The sequence below is a fragment of the Lampetra fluviatilis genome, chromosome 11, assembly GCF_964198595.1.
Source record: "Lampetra fluviatilis chromosome 11, kcLamFluv1.1, whole genome shotgun sequence".
Taxonomy (NCBI): Eukaryota; Metazoa; Chordata; class Hyperoartia; order Petromyzontiformes; family Petromyzontidae; genus Lampetra; species Lampetra fluviatilis.
Genome location: NC_136285.1, coordinates 13,537,409 through 13,561,311, shown reverse-complemented (window position 1 = coordinate 13,561,311; position 23,903 = coordinate 13,537,409). Strand labels below are relative to the sequence as shown.

Sequence of the window (23,903 nt, the reverse complement as noted above, 5' to 3'; positions counted from 1 at the left end):
GTGTCTTCTAATAGCTGCCTCGCTGCTGTTGTCACGCCTGCATTTGCCGTCCGTTTTGCCGAATGGATAGATGTTGAAACGCATGGATTATGAAAGGGATGGATGGTGAGTGGGCGTGCAAATCCTCACTCGCCTTGTGCAAACATGCGCTGTTAGCCCACGTTTATGGGTTCACAGCAGGCTGGGTTTGTGGGTTCGTAAGTCTGAGTTTTAGCCGCCTTTGTTGTTCGCGTGTCTCTGCCAGGAGGGTGTTCGTGGTGCAGCGTGTGCTGGTCGACGTGTTGATGTGGAGTGCATCATGAACACCATCTGATAAGGAAGCTGCTGCGGTTTGTTTTTAATCAGGCTGAAGATGTATTTATAATGTCCGGCATACCGTGTCCGAATTTCAACAAATGTATATACTGTACATTGCATTATTTTGTGTAAATTACATTGTATTGATGTGCTGTGATGTTATGTTTTACTTGTGAAGTACCTTGTGGTAATTTTATTTGTGAGTGCGTGGTATGCAATAAAGTTTCATTGATGGCGCACTCCCTCGTATGTGCTGAATACCTGTGTACGATGTGAAGACAGTAGTGACACGAGAAGTGTTACTGGTAGGATCCTCCTGGTTACACCAGCCCACAGGGGATTATTGTGTCCGTCCGTCTTGCAGGAAGGGGCTAGGTGGGGAGGGAGGGACTGGGTGGGGAGGGGAGGGTGAGGAGGGGCTGGGTGGGGAGGGTGGGGAGGGACTGGGTGGGGAGGGTGGGGAGGGGCTGGGTGGGGAGGGTGGGGCTAGGTGGGGGGTGGGAGGGGTGGGGCTGGGTGGAGAGGGGCTGGTCACCCCGTGGTGCCCTTATAAAACTCAACGTTTAACCTACTCACGCCGGCTTGTGCCCGCCCTCACAGTCGGGCATATTTGCAGAATACACCACGCCGCCGTTGACCCTGGACATTGACCGAGCCACCCAACGTTCCTACCAGCTCCCTCCGCAGGAATGTGTTCTCCATGGAACGTCTTTTCAGCTCTCCAGGCCGGATCAGGCCCTCTCAAATATCCATTGTGCATTTTTGAAAAATGTATATTCTTGTTGCGCTGTCGATTTGTTGGCGTACTAATTATAGTTATGCAGCTGTTCGCAGAATTTAAAACATTGTTCAATTAGTGTGATGATGATGATAACTCTGGCAAGGGAGAGCTGAGATGAAGACCAGTCTAGGGAGACACCATTGAGTGTGGATAGTCAACGTTTCTCACCTAAAGTGGCTTGTCATGTGCAAGTCATATACATTTAAATAGTAGCTTTTTTTTCGTTAAGTTTTTGTTACACAATATCTGCTCTTAGAAAACTGCCGATACTTTTCCAGTTTAGAGTCACTTGAGTCTTCACACGGCAACATTATTTCTCAAATGGCATTATATCTCTTGGCTTTTGTGTTCACCTCGATAATGAAGGAGCAATGCTTGAAACGTCACTATAAGATTTCACTCTTGAGACCGTGGTAGACAGGCATCAAATCCCACATTCACCGTGGAATTTAAAAGGGCTTTATTCAGAAAGTTTGACAGATCGAATGTCTAGGAGGAGCCTCCTTCGATAACGAAGGAAAGACTCAGACTTCGCTATCGGTAAAGGTAACGGGAGGAGGCAAAGGGGGGCACACTGATTAGCAATCGGCACAGCTGTTCTGGCGCCACATTTTTAATGAATCGAGGCCACGTTGTTTCGTGACGTGCCCGTATCCCCGGATCACAGGGCCGGGACAGTTACTGCTCTGCGGGCCACGGACAAATCTGATCGTTGAAGCGATTGGAGGTCTAATGCTTGAATGCTTAATCGGCTGACATAAAGTGCCGCGCGCTGTCCGTGGTGCTGAACGGCGAGCGGGCGAGACGACGAGATTTTGCCGCTCTCCGTGGTGCTGAACGGCTGACGTGGTGGCGAGCTCCACTGTTAAACAGGCGGTGGCGTGCGAACACAGAGCGAGAGACGCGTTGACGGAGCAGCGGCGGCGACAACAGGGAGCGCACAATGCAACAAAACATCCTCATTCATCCAACACCGACAATGAGACTGCGATGGTTTGTTTGAGATTGGCTGGGCTGGCTCGCGTGCGCGAAAGGCGTTATGGGGCTGGTTAAACCGACGAGTTATCTCGGCGTACGTCGGGGTCATCTTTTATTTAATGCAGATGAGACCAGTTGAGGTAACGGAAACCAGGTCCACACCGCATACAGTAAACGTGTGAACGGCCGATACATTCACCTTGATAAACTTGATAGCCATACGGAGATGATTGAGTAAACATTTCATTCAAAATAATTAACCGTAAATTAATAGTTAGCAATAATCGCGTGTACATTTTAGAGCTACGACTCAATTTCCGGTGAGATGCACTCACAGTATAGTTAGGTACACACCACTGTGCACGAGTCAAAAAACATAAATTCACAATCTAAACAAATGTGGCTGTGTGTATTTATCGAATGAATGCCGTTATGTGATGACGATAACACCCTGAAGCGAGTCTCGTGAAGGATGTATGTTTGCGTGTGGCAGGAAACAGCTGTCACCGAAGACGAAAACCCAGGGGATAACACTCCATGTGCTGCGGCTGTTGTATTGTGATAATCCTGATTGGTATCTTGATGCCTTGCAATAGGTGTCCATTTGGTGTTTGAACGCCTGAACGCCTCCTGTATTATTGCCGGAACGTGTAAAGAATATTATTCATTTCGTCAATTTAATGGTGATTAGTTTGTGCATTAAGACCAATTGCCGTGAAGAACACATTATAAATGATTGGTGATGTCACCGATAATGTTGCTGATGATGGTAGCAACGCCGTTGCTGCTGCTGGTTCTGCTGCTTATGATGATGATGATGAATTGGCTCCGATCTGACCCATGTATGGGCCTCCGGACGCGCACAGTAGTGCGAGTGTGGGTTGGTGGTGGGGGAGAAGGTTGGTGGGTGGGGGTGGCGAGGTGGTTGGTGGATGGGTGGGGGTGCTGGCGTGTGGGGGCGGGGGGAGTAGCAAGTTGTGAGTGTGCAATGTTCCGCTCCTGAAAATCGACGCTTCCTCCTCCCTCCTCCCCTCCTCCTCCCGCTCCTCCTCCTCCTCTCCCCTCTCCTCCTCCCCGTCCGCGTTCGCGTTGAGAGGGAGGGAGCGAGCGAGGCAGAGGCGGCTTGCATCGCCGCTGCTCGCACCACAAGGCTCGCCGCGTCTGCTCGGGCTGTCTTGCATCGAGCGCCGTGTTTGATATCCCTTGTGCTGCGCGTGTATGTGTGCACATACGTATTCGCGCGAGACACAAAGACCGGCGCAGGGCGCATAGCAGGTACATGCCCAGTGCTTCTATCGTTTAGCAGCCGACGACCACTCCCCAAGCTCGGTTCAACATCGGTCCGTATTGTCTCGAATATCATCATCGTCGTCGTCGTCGTAATAATAGTCGTCGTTATCGCTACATTATCACAAGCCTCGTTCTAATTTAAAGACAGCGCGTGGTTGGTGTTTGTGTTTTTTTTAGTTTGTTATGCCATTCGCCGGTATTTTAAAAAAATCGAAGTCTTTACGTGACATATTTTAAAATCCGCCGCTCGTGTATATTTACCACCGCTGGCGTCGTCAAGCGCGGAAAGCCGACAGCCTCGGCTCTCCGAGACAGAGAGACAGAGACCGCTCTCTCTCTCTCGCTCCACGAGTGGTTGAGACTCGTGTAGGAGGGGAGATACTCGTGTGCGTGTGTGTGTGTAACAGACAGACAGAAAGAATCGACCGGTACCTGAGAGCGACTCCCCGCATAGAAGGGATAATCGGCACTAAAGAGAGATACGAATTTGAGAGACGTCTAAGATAAGAGGACAGAAAGACACACACACTTGGAGGATAGATTGCTACAGAGCAGAGACTCATATGAGATAGGGTACGTGTGCAGGGGGCTGGCTTTGTAGAAAGACTCAGATCAGACCCATTCTCGGAGAGACTCGTGGAGGTGACAGATAGAAACTCATTACGGGAGGGATCCTTGTGAGAAGAGAGAATCACATGAGATCCTCCGAGAGACGCATACAGCAAACGGTTGAATAGAACAGATATCCAAGGGAGCAGAGATACACGTTTGAGAGAGAGACTTGCCGGGGAGACTTGCATAGGGAAGGATATCTTCATAGCCAAGGGACTCGTCATACAGGAGAGACACTCGCGTTTTGTGGATATATCTCGAGAGAGAGAGAGAAGAGGGCGATAGAGACGCAGGCAGGAGAGAGTCGCGATCGGGAGAGGCCAGGGAGAGTCTTCGTCCACCCCTCGGGAGAGTCATCGTCTTCCCCACGCGGGGAGCGATCCAGCTCTGCGGGGACGCGACCTTCTGGGATCTCCGGTGAGCTGGGTGCCGCCTGGCTCTGCAAGACCGCGACCATGTCTCAAGACGCCGAAGAGGGACCCTCGTGGAAGAAGCAGACCCAGGACATCAAGCAGATATTTGACTTCAAGGAGGTGCTGGGCACGTGAGTCATCCCCTCCTTCCTTACTGCATGCCCTGCCGTCTCAGCCCTTGCGATGATGTGGTGGTGATGTGGTGATGATGATGATGTGGTGGTGATGATGATGTGGTGGCGATGTGGTGGTGATGTGGTGGAGTTGTGGTGGTGACAATGCAGTGGTGATGTGGTTTTGATGTGCTGGTGGTGATGATGTGTTTGTGATGTGGTTGGTAATGCTGTGGTAGTGATATGGTGGACAGATGGTTATGTAGTGGTGATTATGTAGTGATGCCGTGGTGGTGATGATCTGGTGATTTGGTGGTGATGTGGCGGTGGGGTAATCGTGATGATGGCGGCTATAATAGCTATTGCCATAGAGTACAGCATTGTACTTGTATAGACTATATCAGTGCTTGGTTTAGTGCCGACATTGTAATAATCAATATCTGCGATCGTCACCATGATAATCGCTGCAATGAACGATATCGCTGACACCATTACATCATCGACACCAGCATCAACATCAACCTCACTGCTGTAATCATCGTTATCATCGGCACCGTAAATGTTGTACTAATCGTCGTTAAAGTTGGATTTTACACCACACTCATCAACATCGTTAGTGTCGTGATCATCATCAGCATCGTCGACACCGACATCATCATAGACACCAACATCATCATCATCAGCATCATTGACTCCATCATTTTAATCATCGACAACATCACCATCAACAACATCATCATTCATGGTCATCAATAATGCACCGGAGCTCGTGCCCGTCACGGGGCTGTCGCGATATTGATTTCGCGGCGTCACGTGACACGCCGCGATCGTTCCCCGTTGTGCTCATGACAACGCTCTTATCGTTGGTGCTGTTGTTGTTGTAGTTGTTGTTGCCATCGTCGTCGTTCTCGTTGTCGTTGTTGCTGCTGCTCTGTGTCCCTTTACCCACAAGCTTCTGTCCCGTGCGTCCCCACGCCATAGCCCCTGGGAAATGTTGGGCAAACGTCGGAACCAAACGTTGGCCCAACGGTTCCAGCCACATGCCAACGTCAGCACAACGTTGGCATGTTTACTAAGGGGGGTTCTCGTGAGCAGCCCCTGCCCCTCGGAGCTGCCCTTCCCTAGAGCCGTACGTGTGACCTACTGACTCCGTGTTACTTGCACGGGGCCAGGCAACAGGACTTTCTAGCAAAGCGACGAGAACTTCAACCTCTGGCCGAGTTATACAGGCGCGCGCAGAGGCTGCTCTTGGTTTCACTAAATGGTCCGATAAGCACCGTGGAAGTTTGGAATCGCAATCACTGTAAATTCAGAACTTCATTCTCGATGTACATATATTGTTTTGCGGTTGTCTGCAGACTGCAGTAGCACGAAGATCATAGCCACGGCCGTAGCAACAGGTCCACTGGCGATGTGGTGTGCCGCGCGTGCGGTTTTAATCAGAAAGAGGAGCTTGTGACGGGTGGGAGTTGTGCCGGGATGAAGGAGGCTAGGATAAGGCAGTCTGGAAGTTCAGAATGGAATGTGGCAGGAGAGCGTTGTAGATGTCGTCTAGAAGAAGAGGTTATGATGAGCGGGACGTGTGTGCAGCATGGAGATGGACAGGTCACCAGAACAGGCATTCGAGTGACACCCAGAGGCTGACGGCCAAGGGGGAGACCTAAAGCCAGACTGTGGTGGTGAGATGGTAAGGGCAGTCACTGAAGCACGTGTGCAGCGAGGGGAAGGCCTCGTGTCATGGCAGCGATGGGTGAGACTTGTCAGGGCCAGATCTTTGAAGGTCGGATGTGAGATTTTTCAACAAACGAGGATCTGGGAGAAGGACAGGAAGCGATGGCACAGTGGTGGGGTGGGGGCGGGGGGGGCATCGGTGGCCAAAGCCACCGATGCCCCCTTGACCTTGTGCACTCCCTCCGGGAGGAAACGTCGATGAAAAATGTTGATTTTTGCATCGCACAGTTCGGCATCGTGTCACTTCCACTGTGGGCACAATGAAAGGGTTGCTCGATGTTTATTTTCCGACGAAATTGTTGTTGTTGTTGTTGTTGTTGTTGTTTTTGGCGGTGGCGAAAACGCGTCGACGTCTCGCATCATCGCCAACAGATGTGTGTGTGTGTCCGTGTGTGTCCGCCCCGTCTCCGCAAAGATGTACACATCATCTGTGAGCCCGTTCCCTGAAACAACGTGAGTGGGATTCTGAGTCGATCGCTATTTAAGTGGCGATACGCAAAGAGAAGCAAAAACGCGATAAGATCCGGTGGCTCAAGCGGCTCCGTCGCGACTCCCGTAAACGAGTTAGCACATTCACGGCCGCGTATCTCTCAAAGGAATCAGAGATATGACTCGTTTGCACACACGTATCGCTATGGAGCCGGTGTCCAGACCTCCATTCCCGCTCACGGCTATCGCCAGTGGTACGTGGACTGCGCCTGGACCTCTCCATCACAAACCGCACTGAGCAGCGACCTCAAGTCTGCCCAAACATACGCCGTGACCCACACACCATGGGGAGAGTTTCATTCAGCAGTGGATTGACAAAAGCACTGCAAATCATTATTATTTTCACATGCTTCGGAATTATGCTTTAAATATGGATACCTAGGTTGTTACACGATGCCTCTGCACCGGAAAAAAACTGGATTATTGCTTTAACAAGCCGTGTGAGGTGCACCGTCTATGTTCTGAGTCCCAAGCCAGTGGTGGAAATTCCGCATTCCCATGGCAGTGCCTTTTACGTTACGTCGCGGTAAAATGCAGTCGTGTTTTTGTTGTTGTTGTTGCCACCATCGCCATCAACGCAGATGATGTACGATCGTCTGACACTGTGAAGCCGAGACAGTGGACAAATATTAACACGAGTCTACGGGTGACGGACCCCACATTTAACTGTACGGCTTCTGCGCGTGTCTCATCTGCCAACGTAAGACTATTTGTTTAACAGCGCCGGTAATGGCTGCTGAAACCTCGAAGGTCAAAACCGATTCACATTTTATCTGTTTAAACCGACGCTGTTATGGATCAATGAGGTGGAGGATATATTACTCTTGGCCGAGACAATATTTCATTATTTAGAAATGAGGACAGGCGGACATTTCCCTGTTTATTTATATGTGTGTATATATAAGCATGACTTATACGCTGCCGTGATGTAAATGTCAGCACGCACTGGAGTTGCAATCCAGAGGCCACCAGTTCCATCTCCCGCCGTGGCAATTAAAACAATGTTCCAGCTTTTTCGATTTAAAGCTTTCGTGACTTCAGGGATTCATCTTCTTGGTTCTTTCGGTAAAGTCACGTAGAATGGAAATAATAAAATAATAAAAATAGAACATAATTAAATAATTCTCACGACGTTTCGGCCACAACGCAAGCAGCCGTCCTCAGGTGAAGAACAGGTCTATCGAGAAGACAGAGTCTATCGAGAAGACAGAGTCTGACTGTCTTCTCGACAGACCTGTTCTTCACCTGAGGACGGCTGCTTGCGTTGTGGCCGAAACGTCGTGAGAATTAATTTATTATGTTCTTCACCTGAGGACGGCTGCTTGCGTTGTGGCCGAAACGTCGTGAGAATTATTTAATTATGTTTTATTTTTATTATTGTATTATTTCCATTCTACGTGACTTTACCGAAAGAACCAAGAAGAAAATGTTCCAGCTATAACCCCCCTCTGCTGATACCCACCCATCAGTGTCCACTACGGCGTGGTGGGGCAAAGTGTGGGTACTCGCATTTCTTCCAAAAGACGTCTGGAAAAGTTGGACAATCAACCGGATGAGCGGGTTTCTAGAGAGAGCTCCCTCTAGTGGAGGCCCTTCTGGCAGCAGTGCTGTGAGCCAGGGATGAGAGGGCTGCACCTCTAACTAAATACTGTACGTAGAGCATGTGCCAAATGTGATCGTTCACTAGTCAATAATATGCACGCACAGTGGCTAACGAATAGTAAAATGCATGCTCGTATCACAGAAACATCGCAGGACACGTGGATGAAACGCAAACGCAAATGTTTGATTTCATCTATAATTATCAAATACCCCTCTTGTTGCTCAATGCTTATACCTTTTGATGTATAGAGGGTGGGCCAAAAGCCAGGGCACATTGGATAGCAATATTTGTCTTAACAAATCGCATAGGGTTATTTAATTTTAACAAATGTTTAGGCTAACTTTCATGAACATTAATTCACGATGCATTAATTATCTTTTGAAATTAATTTAGGAATTTCCTATGCATACTGTACACAAAAACGAATTGAACTCGTTCGTCTTTGGTCAATTTTCTTTCCATTCTAAATGTCATCTGGAAAGGAAGAAGAAGAATAATAAAAACACGAGATTAATAATGACAATGAATAAAATATTCACTGAAAAAAATCAACAATGAAAATTTGTAATGACAGTGTTAAAATAAATTAAATAACCCGAATTAATCTTGAATTGCGAGCCACCCTGTGTAGCAGCATCCGCATGCAATCGCGTCTCAAGACGCTGCATGCAACAGGGGACATCGCGGGGAAGTGAAGATGTAACGAGGAGACTCGCCGTGTGGAGGGAGAGAGGTCTCAGGCACTGAAAGTTGAACAGTTGCAGGAAGTCGGCAGCACGGAGGTCTGTGGAGAGGAAGTTTGGGGCTCCAGGGGTAGCAGAGGTCAAGCTACTGAACCTCCCACCGAGTGAAGGTCAACTGCGGTTGATGGAGCGGAGAGAGTGCGTGGAGGGGAGTAGAGTGAGATGAGAGGGGAGAGGTAGGAGAGTGCGTGGAGGGGAGTAGAGTGAGATGAGAGGGGAGAGGTAGGAGAGTGTGTGGAGGAGAGTAGAGTGAGATGAGAGGGGAGAGGTAGGAGAGTGCGTGGAGCAGAGTGAGATGAGAGGGGAGAGGTAGGAGAGTGCGTGGAGGGGATTGGAGTGAGATGAGAGGCAGGAGAGTGCGTGGAGGGGAGTAGAGTGAGATGAGAGGGGAGAGGTAGGAGAGTGTGTGGAGGAGAGTAGAGTGAGATGAGAGGGGAGAGGCAGGAGAGTGCGTGGAGTAGAGTGAGATGAGAGGGGAGAGGTAGGAGAGTGCGTGGAGGGGAGTAGAGTGAGATGAGAGGGGAGAAGTAGGAGAGTGCGTGGAGGGGAGTCGAGTGAGATGAGAGGGGAGAGGTAGGAGAGTGCGTGGAGGGGAGTCGAGTGAGATGAGAGGGGAGAGGTAGGAGAGTGCGTGGAGGGGAGTAGAGTGAGATGAGAGGGGAGAAGTAGGAGAGTGCGTGGAGGGGAGTCGAGTGAGATGAGAGGGGAGAGGTAGGAGAGTGCGTGGAGGAGAGTGGAGTGAGATGAGAGGGGAGAGGCAGGAGAGTTCGTGGAGGGGAGTAGAGTGAGATGAGAAGGGAGAGGCAGGAGAGTGCGTGGAGGGGAGTAGAGTGAGATGAGAAGGGAGAGTGCTTGGAGGAGAGTAGAGTGAGATGAGAGGGAGAGGTAAGAGAGTGTGTGGAGGGGAGTGGAGTGAGATGAGAGGGGAGAGGTAGGAGAGTGCGTGGAGGGGAGTAGAGTGAGATGAGAAGGGAGAGGTAGGAGAGTGCGTGGAGGGGAGTGGAGTGAGATGAGAGGGGAGAGGCAGGAGAGTGTGTGGAGTAGAGTGAGATGAGAGGGGAGAGGTAGGAGAGTGCGTGGAGGGGAGTAGAGTGAGATGAGAGGAGAGAGGCAGGAGAGTGCGTGGAGGGGAGTAGAGTGAGATAAGGGGGGAGAGGTACACGCAGCGAGGTTCATGGATGATTAATCATTGTTTGCATGTGTTATTTAATACTGATACCAAAGTGTCTTGTGCGTTGTTTACTCTTTTCACGTTGTTAATCTGGATGACTGGAGTGAGTTTTCTGTTTTCCTGTATTAATTTAAAGCGACGTCTCCCTTGATAAAAAAAAAGACTCATGGTCTCAATGAATTAAATAACTCCATCACTGAGCCGAAACCTCTACAGCATCATCAAGTTTCCCTTCGTCCTGTTGGTGGTGTCTCAGCCTTGCGGGCTTGAGCCAGCCAGCCTCATTTGGTTAGGCGCGGACAACTCCAGACCAGTTTTCTCTTTCCCCGACACGATGGGGTATTCTCAACTCAACAGAATACTCCACAATAATATTGATCTGGTTTTAAATGGCTATCATCTATCTGTGTCAGTGTCTGGGTCATTATGTAAGTCAGTGCCGGGTCGCTAAGTATATGGGTCTTAATGTAAGCCCAAGTAAGTCCACGTGAAGCCGGAGTGGTCTATTGATCTCTACGGAGGTCTGTGTGCGTCTGTTCTTCTCTGCGTAACTCTATGGGGTTCTATGTAAGTCTGTGCAATGCTCTAGGTCTCTATGTAAATATACGAGCCTCTGTGGATGTCTATAGGTCTCTGTGTAGGTCTGTGCCAAAATGATCTCTAGTGTAAGTGACACGACTTTGTATGAGGCATCTGTGTAAGTCTGTTGGTCTATATATATTGAATTCCAAGCAAGTCTCTGCTATTTTTGCTGCATTTATCTAAAACCCAGGAATCTCTTGAAAAATAGATATGTGCTCGTACCGGTTAAGTTATGTATCTATATCGTCATCTTGACCATCCACGTCCTGTCTACTGTAGCGTGATGGCCTCCCCACACCGCCACCACCACTACCACCACCATCGTCACAATGATTATTGTTAATATAAATATACTGAGTGTGTATAAATATTGAGTGTGTATATCTCAGCAGCATCATTTATGCAACGGCATCGCACAATGCTGTTCAGCCCGCAAACAAAACAAAACACGGACACCGCATTTATATTATGATGAAAGTATCCATCATACGTGGTTCTGTGATCGTGAGCGATCCATCTTTCTCCTGCTCATGAGCGGATCTTGTCGCTCCATCTCACTCGGGCGATTATCGTCTGGGGTATGTTTCCAGAGTTTGGCTGCCATTCCATCACCGGTCTCGCCCCAGTGATCATCGTCCCTTTTGGCTGCGTGCATTCCGCCCAATCCCACTTGCCCGTACCGCCGGAATTTGCGAGATGTTATCTTCCTCGCCAGGTATACAGGAGATCGAGGGTGCCATCCAGACACTGACGCCTGCTGTGTATTTGGAGTGAGCATTTTCTCTCTCCCCGTGGCCGCGTGGATTTGTTTCTACAGTTCTCTCGGAGTTTCCCTTCACATTTAGAAACGTGCATTTAGAGTTTTTGGCTGCTATAAAATTCCACATGATAAGCCACTTCTTTGAGCTATCATTTGTGGCGAGGTCGCTTTTGAAAAAGAGCTACATTGCTCAGTGGGCCTTGCATGGTTACTTAAGAAAAAGAGTTTCCGGTTGAATAGTTTAAAAGCACTCCCAACCTGCTTTCGTCCCCCCCCCCCCCTTTTGCAGGAAATAATTTGATATATACTATAGCTATTATCTCTCTAAATACTGTATGTAACCCAAAAAACCTCTTATTGATTGAAGAGAATGTACAACAGACCATAATTGGTTAATCATTGCAGACAGGACAGCCCACAGACTCATCAATGCTTTTGTAAGTGGTTAAAATAGGTGAACAATTAAAGTATCAATGTTGTTGTTGTTATTTTGTTGTTGTTGCGGCTGTTGTCACACGCGCTGAAAGATTTGTGATCGTGGAGGTCAACAGCCTTTCATAATAATAATAACTGGAAACAAATCACATTTTGCCTCGCTCTCTGCAGCCGCGACATTTCCAATCGGTCCTGAGCTGCTGCCGAAGCGCTGGCTGCGTCTCCTTAAAAAAACCGATAATTATATCATTTTTTTTTCACTTTTCAGATAGCTTCTCAAACCCGTCTATGATTTATAACGCACGCAACTTTTTCGCACCACGGTGTCCGGGGATGCCAGAACCGGCGCTACCAAAACATTCCCCCAACTTCTGTGGTTACATTCACATGTTTGGCCAGCTCTAAAATCAGGGGAATGTGGAATTGCTTGCTACTGGAATTGCCACAGCTGGATGAAGGCTGCCAGCTGATGTGAGCGGTGTTCCCATGCCCATTGACGCAGGGGCGGAAGACACACGTTGACTTGGCTACAATCAGGAACGTCTCAAGCTTCTTTCGTCAAGAGGGTCCTGCTTCAGACGTTGGGCCGGTTCCTTTTTTTCTCAAAGGTTTCCAAGAAATAATTATATTGGAATTTGTTGTTGTTGTGTTAATAGTGATTAAAATGTGTTGTTGTGATAGCATCCCTCTCCCATCGTATAGAGCAGTGGTGCTGCTTCTTCTTCACCTGGCGTGCACCACGCACTCCTGGGGTTGCGAGATGCCCTTTCTGGGGTTGCGGGACACGGCCAGATTTGTTTTAGAAGGTAAATAATCGAAACACAAATTCAGCACGTTGTTTCATCAAAGCTGTGTGTTGATTAACATTGTACATTTTTTTGTTTACGATTGAGAATCAAAGGGGCGCAAGGCTCCATTGAAGGTTAAGAACCACTGGGTATCGAGGGAGTGCTCCTGCCAATAGAATCCCGTACGAAACAACAACAAGCACCGCCCAAAAGTGTGGTATTTTATTTTATACCTACGTGATTTTACCGAAAGAACCAAAGAGTATGTGGGAGAAAAGTTCACCGTGTCAACTCAGCCGCGTCCGTCAGAGCAGCGGTTTCTTCGCGAGACACTTCCATTATTTGAATGCGACTCGAGCCCAGGCCCATTCACTCGTTGCCTTATATGAGCCTCTGTGTGCGTCTCTGGTAGCACGCCAAACGAATCAGGCGAAGTTGCGCCTTGCCCGAGAGACGAAATCGCTCACCGCTGCTCGTGTTAGCGACGGCCGGGGATCCAACACAGGATCCAACTCAGGATTCAACTCAGGATCTAATTGGATCCAACTCAGGTTGGATTCCCGCGGGGGGGGGGGGGGGCAGAGGCGGTGTGGGCTCCTTCTCGCTCCCACGTGCGCGGCCAATCCCCGTGAATCACAGCACGAGCGCTGATCGGCAGGCGTTGAGCGCCAGTCGTCTAGCGTGGTGGACTCAGGGAGTTCAATGGCATGGTCTGTGATCGCGGTCCATGTTGCGGTGGTCGTCGTTGCCGTGATCTAGTGCCGTGGCCTATTGCAGCCGGTCTGCTGTCACGGTGTGCTGTTGTAGATGTCTATTGCGGTGGATGATTGTGGCCGTATATTGTCGTGGTCGACTGTGGTGGCCTTTTTGGTGGTGGTAGTGGTGGTGCTCTTCATTCATAATCCCTTGAGAGATTACGACAGCTTGGGAGGGCATTCATCCAGCAGTGGATAGATCATGGCTGCTGATGATGAGGGCAACTTTGAGAGGGAGGCACGAGTGCCAATGCAAGGTTCGTGATGACGATGATGTCACTGACGATGACATGTTGATGAAATCGGGTTTCCGGTGGTGCCGATGACACACTCCATCCAAAGACAACGCTCCCCCATATAGCCTTCAACATGCTGGTGGGGCAAGTGCTATTAGCAATCAGCGATTAAAGCCAGCATACGTGGGGGTGAGAAGCCAGCACCACGCCCGGCCGCCTTTGTCTCCCCAATGCTGATGTTTCGCACCCTGTACGCACCACGTTGAGTTGACCGATGAGAGAGGCCTAGGACCGGTTCAGAGATCTGTCACCGATGTTGGCCGTGAGCGGGAATCAAACTCGGGTAGCCGAGTTCATAGCAAAGTACATTAACCACTACACTGCCCCCCCCCCCACACACACATCCTCCACACACACGTGCTTACAAGGGCATAATGCACACGGTACAATATAGCGTAGATACAAAATATATGGGGGTGGCTGACATTCTAAACAACACGAGTTCACATTCAAGGCTGCCGTGTGACTCAGTCACGAGTCATGTAAACATCAGTGCGGGCTGTCGAGAGGCAGAGACGGGGGTACAGAGACTCGAGGGTTGGGATGGGAGGTCGGGGGGAGGGAATTCCTCCCTTTGGCTGGGACATATTACACAGAGTGATTCCTGGATGCCCCGTGATGTACCAGGTGATTGCTCCCAACCCAGCAGCAGCTAGAACATCAACCGCAACACCAGGTAACAGCAGCGACAGTCGCAACAAAACCAACACACAACCAGCATTCGCCACTCAGCGACGGTGACGTCACCACGGCACTTGTGCCAGGCCAGGTGCACTTTGAGGCCACGCGAAGTGTCGAAGGCTCGCTGACAGGAGGTCTCGGGACAGACCCAGGTGCCACGGGTCGGCTGGCTGAGATGACTGATAGATGCACCACCAGCTGTACCCCCTGCTGTACCAACTTGCTGCATTTTACCCATCCTGCGCTCCGCTCGTTGTTGTGAGCGTCGCTGCTCTGCCCTCCGTTGTTGCTGGAGGGCGACTGCCTCCAGCTGACCTTCACGAGCCTCCTCCACATAACAGCAGTCGCAGCAGGAGTACAAGCAACATCAGCAATAGCAGGAGCAGTAGCGGCGGTAGTGGCAACAGCAGCAGCCGAAGCAGCAGCAGCATCAGTCAATGCAACAGCAATCGTAGTCATAGCAACAGCAGCAAAAGAAAGTCCCAGCAGCAGCAGTAAGAGAAGCAGCGGCAGCAGCGAGAGTAGCAGCATCAATAGCAGAAGCAGCAGTATGAGCAGCAGCAACAGCAATCATAATAATAGCAACAGCATTTACAGGAGCGTGCATGTGAATTCGTTACGTGTAGAATACACAGTATTTCACTGGATATCTCTTATTTAAATTGTGTTGATGTATTTCCTTTGATTTTACCAGAATGGTCGTGTAATTTGTGTCCAAGGACCCGTGTGTAAATCGCGCTCTCTGTACAGTAATGACTATCCGACAAGCCAGCCTATTGGGAGAGCTTACAACCTGTTAGGAGATTTGACTGTGCAGAGAAAAGTGCGACGACGTTGGCACACGAGGGATGAGCTTCCGTGATCACATGGTAAATACTGCGATTAATCTCCAGCGAAACGGCGTGCAAATGTACATTCTCCAAACATTGTGTCGCTTTTTCAACATTCCTCCTCCGGTTTGCTGAGAAAAAAATACCTCAAATCGATCGGTACATTGGCCCACGGGGCAACGTTCATTTGACTAGCAGTTTGACACCGTAGGTTTTCGCGACCGATATTATTCATAACGAAGGTTTCTGGGTTAAATCGCGTAAGTATAAATGTGTCGTAACCCCCCACCACCCGACACTGCCAGTAAAGGTTTGTCACGTGAACAAAACGCGTCAATTAGTTACTACTTCAGCCCACCGGACTGTTGGAGAGTAAATCCACAACATTCGCAATTTGAGTAGTACGACGTTTCGCTGCTACAGTAATTACATCCAGCATCATCGGGCGATTTTCCAGGACAGCAAAGCAATCCACCTGCTTCCGGTCTTAAATTATTAATCATTCGATTCGCCCCTATCAGGTGGCCAAGAGGGTACAGATGGAAATTAGCATCATACCCGCACGGTGATCTCACCCACAAGCAACTATAAACATGAATATTTCATACAAACGCACGCGTGTTATATCAGCGATGCTGCGCGGGGACATCGCCACCATCATCGCGCTCATTACACACAAAGTGTTTGCCACAAATGAGCCACAATGCCAGGCGGATCTCGTGAAGAAGCAGCAGCAGCAGCGGCGGCTTTTGGTTAAAACGACGAACAAAGGCGGTGGTCACCGCATCGCGCGGCGCTTTCAGATGCCCTTCTGCGGCCGTCTGGAACGCTCTTCCTTCCGATATTATGAAGCCACTGGAGCTATGCACTTTCAAATCTGGATTGAAAATTCATTTGCTCTAGAGCTGATTGTTGTGTGTTCGTTTGTCGTCGTTCTCCCGCACCTCCGATTAGTGCGGTTGGCTACGTGCGGTGCGAAAGAAGTTCAACACGCATTCATTAATGATCAACCATGGTCCATCCACTGCTGTGCTATAAAAGAAAGGCAATTTCCCGAAACGTCTTCCTATTACATATGTTAAAGGCCACAGTGTTATTAACGAAAGTGTTGAGGTTTGCTTTAGTTAATAACTGCCAACGCAGCGGAGGCATCAGCAAATTGTTCGATTCAAAATAAAGTGTCACTCTCCGCGTGACGCGGGCCGCGGTGAGCGGTCGTCCGTTGCGCGGAGCGTGTCGACGACGGCTTCTGCCTGAACCGGAGGAGGTCGGCTGGGCGTGCGCGCCGTGCTGGGTGCGCGAGGACTCGAGTGCGAGAGGCCTCAGCGGCGCTGAATCGTCACGAGCATTGGGGGGCAGCCACGAGGTGCCTTTGCCCCCCACCCACCCCACCCCCAGGTGGCCAAAGCAACGAGTTGGAGCCCCCTTGACAACGACCATGAGGATACGTTTTCAACAACGGTGTAAAAAAAAAACACTGATTTAAAACGGAGTGCCCCTACAGCGTTAAATGCTCGAGACCGTGAGCGTAACGATGACGCCATTGGGCAAGGCGAGCCGCCATATGCAACAGCCTCGAGGTGTGACCGTGCCGAGAGAAATCAATTATCGGGGCCGCACCTCGCCGATTGCCCCCCCGCCCCCCCCTGAGCTGATGATGTCGTCACTACGCCACTGGGCGTGACGTCATCGGATGTTGGGGTAGCCAATGTCCTGAGCATACACACGTGCAGAATTTTTTTTATTCAATACGCATAAAAAATCGATATATTTCCGTCCCCAACACACCGCATCGAATGACTCGATTGGAATCACAGCAACCATCGACTGCAAATGCTTGGCAGCAACCTCCTGTATAACAAAACAGAGCCATGAGCCTCACTGACGCTTCCTTGGGTAAACACGTATCGTGGTCGTAGTGGCATAGGATTCATTAAACATGGAAATTACAGATTTCTGCGGCGTAGCGGGATATATACGCGCTGGCAAACACTGTTGCTTTCACACTAGGCATGATACATTTTGCGCGTTTATTTATTTATTTTAAAAAATAGGCATGCGGAGGTCGCGATGAGTTCGTAAAGAAAAAAACCGCAGCGCACGCAAAATGCGTTAATGCGACGAGATGTTTTGTGAATGCGTAAAAGCCGTCTGGTGATTTCTGCGATGTTGTCTGGCCCTGCGTGAGATGCGGGGTTTTCGTGACTAAATCACCGTGCTGGTGGTTCTGAGTGTCATGCTGGTGGTGGTTTTCGTGGTGGTGATGTATTTGATGACGTTGATGGTTTTCATGTTGATAGTGGTGTTGGTGATTTTAATAATGATGATGATGGTTCGAATAATGAGCATCATGATGGCGGTGATTGTCCTGATGTTGATGTCAATCGATGACGAGTGACAATGCAGAGTATTGTCGTGAATCGCTCGATGTTTAGTCTTTCTGCTTGTAGAGGTTGTTGTTGTTGTTGTGCTTCGGATATGTTATTTGGGGGAGAGCTGTATTGTAAAAAAAATATTGGGCTGGTATTGTTGTCATCGCCGTAGCTTCCGGTATCTACCCCAACGTTGGATTAAAGTTGGAATGTGGTTGGAACCCAGTGTTGGCTCAACATTGGCCCAACATTGCCGTTTAAATTGTTGTTGTTTTAGGTAGGGTTTTTGTGCGTGTGTTTTTTCTACGTGGTGGTTGTTGGGGGTTGTTTGAGGTTGCCGTTGTTGTTGTTGTTGTCTGGTTTCGTGGCGGGGACGGGTTGCTCGTCGCGAGTGATTGTAATTGTCAGCGCGTCGACCCGGCTCACGCGTTAATTGACAGCTCACTCGGGTCGCGCCGGGTGTCTGGACCCCGGAGGAGCCCTCCTCATCACCGCCTTGATCACGGCGGTGATGACGAGATTAAGTGCTGCTGCACAACGTGGTGATGACGATGATAATGAAGAAACTGATGATAATGATGATGAAGATGACATTCATTTAAGATGCAGAAAATGATGATTGCTGTTAAAAAAAAGAATGATTACTGTAATGATCTCAATGTGGATGATGATTGTTGTCATCGCCATGATTTACATATATCGCTGCTGATAACACCGTGGACATATCAAACGGCTTCGTGATGTGGTGGTAACGCCATAGCAAAGCAGATTGCTTCCGCAGATTTCTATGCAGCTTCTCATGATGATGATCATAACGCTGCTACTGCTGCTGATGCTTTTCATGATGATCGTGAGATGGTGCTGCTTCTTCTCTTGCAGCTGACGATGAGAATAATTGCGCTTCTGATGCTGCTGCTGCTGCTGCAGCTGATAATACAGCACGGCAACTGCTTATCATATTGCTGCTGACGCCAATGCTGCAGCTGTTGCTGCTAACTCTGCAGCTGCTAATGATGCAGATTATTCTGCAACTGATATTGATGCAGATTATTCTGCACTTTATAATGATGTCATTGATTCTGATATTGCCAGTAATATTCATGCTGCTGTTGCTGCAACATTAGGGCGCAGCTGATACTGCAGCTGGCGTCACAGATATTTCAGCCCGATGATGATGATGATGCTGCTGCTGATGTCGACAGTAAAGAAGTGAGAGAGTGTCTATTTGCTCGTGGGCTCGTGTAAACGAGACACTCCGTGACCGGGCGAGCGAGTGGGAGGCTCCCGGATGGGCGATCAGGCAGCCAGGCTTGAGGGTGACATCACCCGTGGCGCGGCGCTCGCTCCGTCTGAATTCTTTGTTGTTGAAGTTTTACCCCCTGCAGGCGACACGAGCTTTCGGGTCAACTCGGACTTGCCGCGCAGAGTGATGTTTTTGTTTGTTTCGCATCTTGACCACACAGAGAGAGAGAGAGAAGAGAGAGAGAGGAGGCGGTGGTGGGAAGGGCAGGAATTAGGGGCAACTGTATAAGGATGACCCATCCCGGTCCTTGCACCCCCCGGGCGCACCTCGCGTGCAATTACAGCGAAGCAATCACCAGCCCATTTTCACAGGATCTCTCTCTCTTCTGGAACAAGATTAATTATCAATGGAGTTGTTTATTTATTTTAAGAAATCGGGGCTTTTTTTCGGTTGCAGATGTTTGCACAACCAATTAAACGGCCATCCGAACACAGAGGCACGCTGTGAAGTGAAGAAATACCGAAATGGATCAAATGACTCAGTATAGTTGATTAGAATTCGCCCAGTCGAGTTGTTTATTTTCCGCGACATACTCGGTGGGTTCGCAGAGTTCATTTGGTCCGTCCAGGTGGTTGTTTGTACATATCAAGGCCACCGTCCAAACGAAGCAAGTTCCACAAGGGATGACTCTGTTGGTAAATTACTCAATCAGCAGAGTCAACGCTCAACACACGTGTTTCTTTGTATGTTCTCATTGGTCGTGGTTCAGATGGAAGGTTGTTTATTTGTACGCAACCAGCGTGGTGCACGTGATGCAAAAAAACAACGCATTTGCCAATAGCGCTGCGTGCGGCTATTGAAGGAACACCATACAAGGCGCGACGTTTCGGGCAATGGCCCTTCCTCACAGGCACATGTGCTATCCACTGCGAGGAACGCAGCTTGAAGCAAGAGGGGTAGGTCTGGCTCTGAATGGCAATCGAATTGAACTCGAGGGTAGCTGACTCAGGGCACCATGATGCACGTGGTGCGTGTAGCCCAGTCCATCACTACGGCATGCCCTCAATCTCCCGGGCCTGTCTATGCTTCTGCTATGAAGAAGACCCATTGCTTGTAACGTCACAGAGAGCGCTATGACGAATCAGCGTTCTACGGGGTCGCGCTAAGCGAGGTCTGCCCGTATCTAAATGTATTTCCTTTGTATGGCTGCAGTACTGAGCGGTGTTGAGTCTTGTAGTTTGTCCACTTGCGTTTAGTTTGTTGTCCTTACCCCGCACCTCCGACTAGCATACACACACATACGCAACAACCGCCATTCGCCACTAAGTGGCGGTGACGTCACCACGACGCTTGTGCCAGGCCATGTGCACCCTGAGGCCACGTGAAGTGTCGAACGCCCGCTGGCAGGAGGTCACGGGGCAGACCCAGGTGCCACGGGTCGACTGACCGAGATGACCGAGACGACTGGCTGATGCACCACCTGTGCCCCCTACTGTGCCAACTTGCTGTGCTTTAGCCACCCGGCGCTCCGCTCGTTGTTGTGAGCGTCGCTCCTCCGCCCTCCGTTGTTGTTGGAGGGCGACTGCCTCCAACTGCCCAGTAGCGTCCTTCACGAGCCTCCTCCACTGAGGCCGATCTTGACACCGCTGGTACCAGTCATCGGCAAGTCCACTCAGCTCCACGTCCTCCTGTACCACATCACTCCATCTCTTCTCTAGCCCGTGCCGCGCCCGTTTAGCCCCCTCGATCCGGCCGAACAAAAGCTGTTTAGGCATGCGGTGGCTGGGCATATGGGACACACATACGCACACACATACACACACACACACGCACACACACGCACACACACACGCACACATATTCACTGCCGAGGAGCCAGTGGCACGAGCGTGCGTTTTGACTCCGGAACAACGTCGCACGTTGAGACTTAAGTGGGGCAAGACGACAGGAAGGAGATGAACGCGATGTCTTACTTCGGGGGCATTTCTCCATCACGGCGCTGGCGGGCGCATCGTGCCGGTACCGGCTCCGTCAAAGCGCGCAGCCGTCGCATGGCCACGCAAATGGAATTGGGGGAAAAATTAGCGATTGAAGGGAAACTTTCACTTGGAAGCAAATCTGTCGAGCCGCTGTCTCTCGCTCTCTCTCGCTCTCTCATCCATCGGCCAATAGCACGGATCGAGCTGCGCCTTTATTTATAGGCCGGGGATAGAGAAGGTTTGTGAGCCCTCGTGGTGAGAGATTACGTAACCGTCGTTAGCCACGGCAGGGCTGGGCTACATCGACGGCTTGGGCATCCGCTGCGCTCCGAGCTCCCTCCGTGGATGCGGGGGCCACTTAAATCTGATCACCTTGGCCGACGGTGCCCGTCCAAATGCACGTGTGTCCCTCTTATTGGATTTGCTTTACATGCGGACGGCCTTGAAAGACGCTGTGCCGATCTTCATCCGGGATTGCGCGCCGGTGGCTGATTGTGCAAGCGAGACGCGTAGCCGGCATGGCGTGCGTCCGCTCTGCCCTGTTGCTACCCCTACCCCTACTCCCTCCCCCCAGGTTGCCTGGGTTCGTGAGTGCCTCTTACGGACGCGTGCTTAGCCGTGTGTGTTACGTGTGATTACTGTACGGGACGGTCCATTTAGAGATACCCCGCTGAAGTAACAGCCGAGGCATAATAGAAACACGAGCACGGCGATGTTTACGGTTTTTATTTCAAAGCCTCTCAAACACCGATGTCATCACAGTGCACATTCTGATTCGTGCCGCCGCTCTCGCGCGCATTGCGAAAGCCTCGTATAGCACCCAGTGTCACCCAGTGTCAGAGGAAGAGCCTGTGGAAGTTGACTTTACAGAACTACTGTTGTTGCCTCTCTTCCTCGTATAGGTGGCGCTGCATTGTCCCACGTGTCCCGCTGTAGCGGCGCTCATCGCATGGCAGTCAGATGACATTTTGGAACCTTTTTGCCAGTATCAAAGTAAGAAAAAAACTAAGAATAGGGTTTAACCTTTTCTGCCAATAATACGGTGCATTGATAGTGCATTGTCTTTGTGCTGTTCGCCTTTCGGCGTCCTCTGGTCTGACACTGGTGAGACGAGGCCCTGAAGAAGACTGTCTCTGGTGTAGACCAACACGTTTCAAAGACAATCAGAGCCACGTGTCTGTTTGCCTGTTCACCACAAGTCCCGTGTGCGGTTAATGCAGTAACGTGATTCCTTGCAAAAGGTTTCTATTTGTTGCTTGAACATCTCCACACCTCCTGTGGTATTGCCGGAATGGGTGAATCTTATTCTTAGGTTTTTTTTTTCTCAAACGACGTTTCACTCGCCACTCTCGAAGCTGAGGCCATCAACTCGACCCCCCGAATCAAAGAAGCCGGAGTTCAAACCCCGAGTCGTCGGCCGTCACCGGCTCAGCGTGTCTCGCTAGCCCATCGCGTCTCGCACCTCGCACGCTCGTAACGACCGCCCCAGATGGAGCCTCCCAATCGCCGCGCTTAGCCGAGCGCGTACGGAGGGGGCATTTACAGGGGTGGGTGGGTGGAGATGGACGGAGGGGTAGGGGTGGGGGGCCGTGTGGTGTTTTCGTGGCAGCAGTGAGGGCGGCGGGTCCCTGTGCGGTGACCGTGAGAGTCGCGCACTCGGCCGTGATGAGTGGAGCCGCTGATGTCGGTCGCCCTCGATGCGCAAGTTTACGACAACGACCCCCACCCACCCCAAACTCAGCCACCGCCGCCGCTTTCTCTATAACAACAACAAACAGCTACGACAAAATTGTCAGAAAGGGGGCATCAAATTGTCCGCCTACGACAAACAAATGCTTCTAAATTGGCCAATTAAAGTTGACGGTGCTGCGTGGTGACGACATCGCGGGTCACCGTGGGGTCAATGACCATCCCACACGCGCCCCCCCCATACCCATATCCCCCACCCATACCCCCCTATCCCCCCCTACCTCCCCCCTATCCCCGCCCCGATCTCCCCCCTATCTCCCCGGTGACACCGGGCGGTGTCGACCGAGGCAGGGGACGTGTGAGTGTGCGAGTTCGATTCCCGTCCAGGGCCACCAACACCGGTGATGATTGTCTGAACCGATCCTGGGCCTCCCCTAGGTCGACTCAGCCTCAAGTGAATACCTGATGCGGTGTGTAGTAAACATCGCCACTGGGGATACAAAGGTGGTCGGGCGTGGTGCTGGCCACCCACCCCCTCGTGTGCCGTGCCGGTCTTCATAAGTGCTACTCGCCAACAACACTTGCCCCAACGAGCTGAACGGCGAATCTTTATCTTTGTAGACGTTGTGTATCATGTGGAAGCGAGCCCCGTGTCACCACGTGTCAGTGAGTCCCGTGTGTACGTGGGGCCCATGAGTTCGTGGTACCAGTGTGTGGGTGGTACCAGTGTGTGAGTGGTGCCAGTGTGTGAGCGGTGCCAGTGTGTGTGTGGTGCCAGTGTGTGGGTGGTGCCAGTGTGTGTGAGCGGTGCCAGTGTGTGAGTGGTGCCAGTGTGTGTGTGGTGCCAGTGTGTGAGTGGTGCCAGTGTGTGAGCGGTGCCAGTGTGTGTGTGGTGCCAGTGTGTGAGTGGTGCCAGTGTGTGAGCGGTGCCAGTGTGTGTGTGGTGCCAGTGTGTGAGTGGTGCCAGTGTGTGAGTGGTGCCAGTGTGTGAGTGGTGCCTGTGTGTGAGTGGTGCCAGTGTATGAGTGGTGCCTGTGTGTGAGTGGTGCCAGTGTGTGAGTGGTGCCTGTGTGTGAGTGGTGCCAGTGTGTGGGTGGTGCCAGTGTGTGTGAGCGGTGCCAGTGTGTGAGTGGTGCTAGTGTGTGTGTGGTGCCAGTGTGTGTGGTGCCAGTGTGTGAGTGGTGCCTGTGTGTGAGTGGTGCCAGTGTGTGAGTGGTGCCAGTGTGTGAGTGGTGCCTGTGTGTGAGTGGTGCCAGTGTGTGAGTGGTGCCT

At 50.7% G+C, this 23,903-nt stretch overlaps 1 protein-coding gene across 1 annotated transcript in view; it reads left to right on the top strand.

Annotated features, from left to right (window-relative positions):
• The first annotated feature begins 3,124 nt into the window (after positions 1 to 3,124).
• LOC144934840 (calcium/calmodulin-dependent protein kinase type 1D-like) overlaps positions 3,125 to 23,903 on the top strand; it is a 60,087-nt gene continuing 39,308 nt past the window's right edge. The window contains exon 1 of the mRNA XM_078861047.1: positions 3,125 to 4,502. Within this exon, the coding sequence (XP_078717173.1) occupies positions 4,414 to 4,502 (89 nt within the window). The 5' untranslated portion in view covers positions 3,125 to 4,413. The remainder of the gene's footprint in view (positions 4,503 to 23,903) is intronic.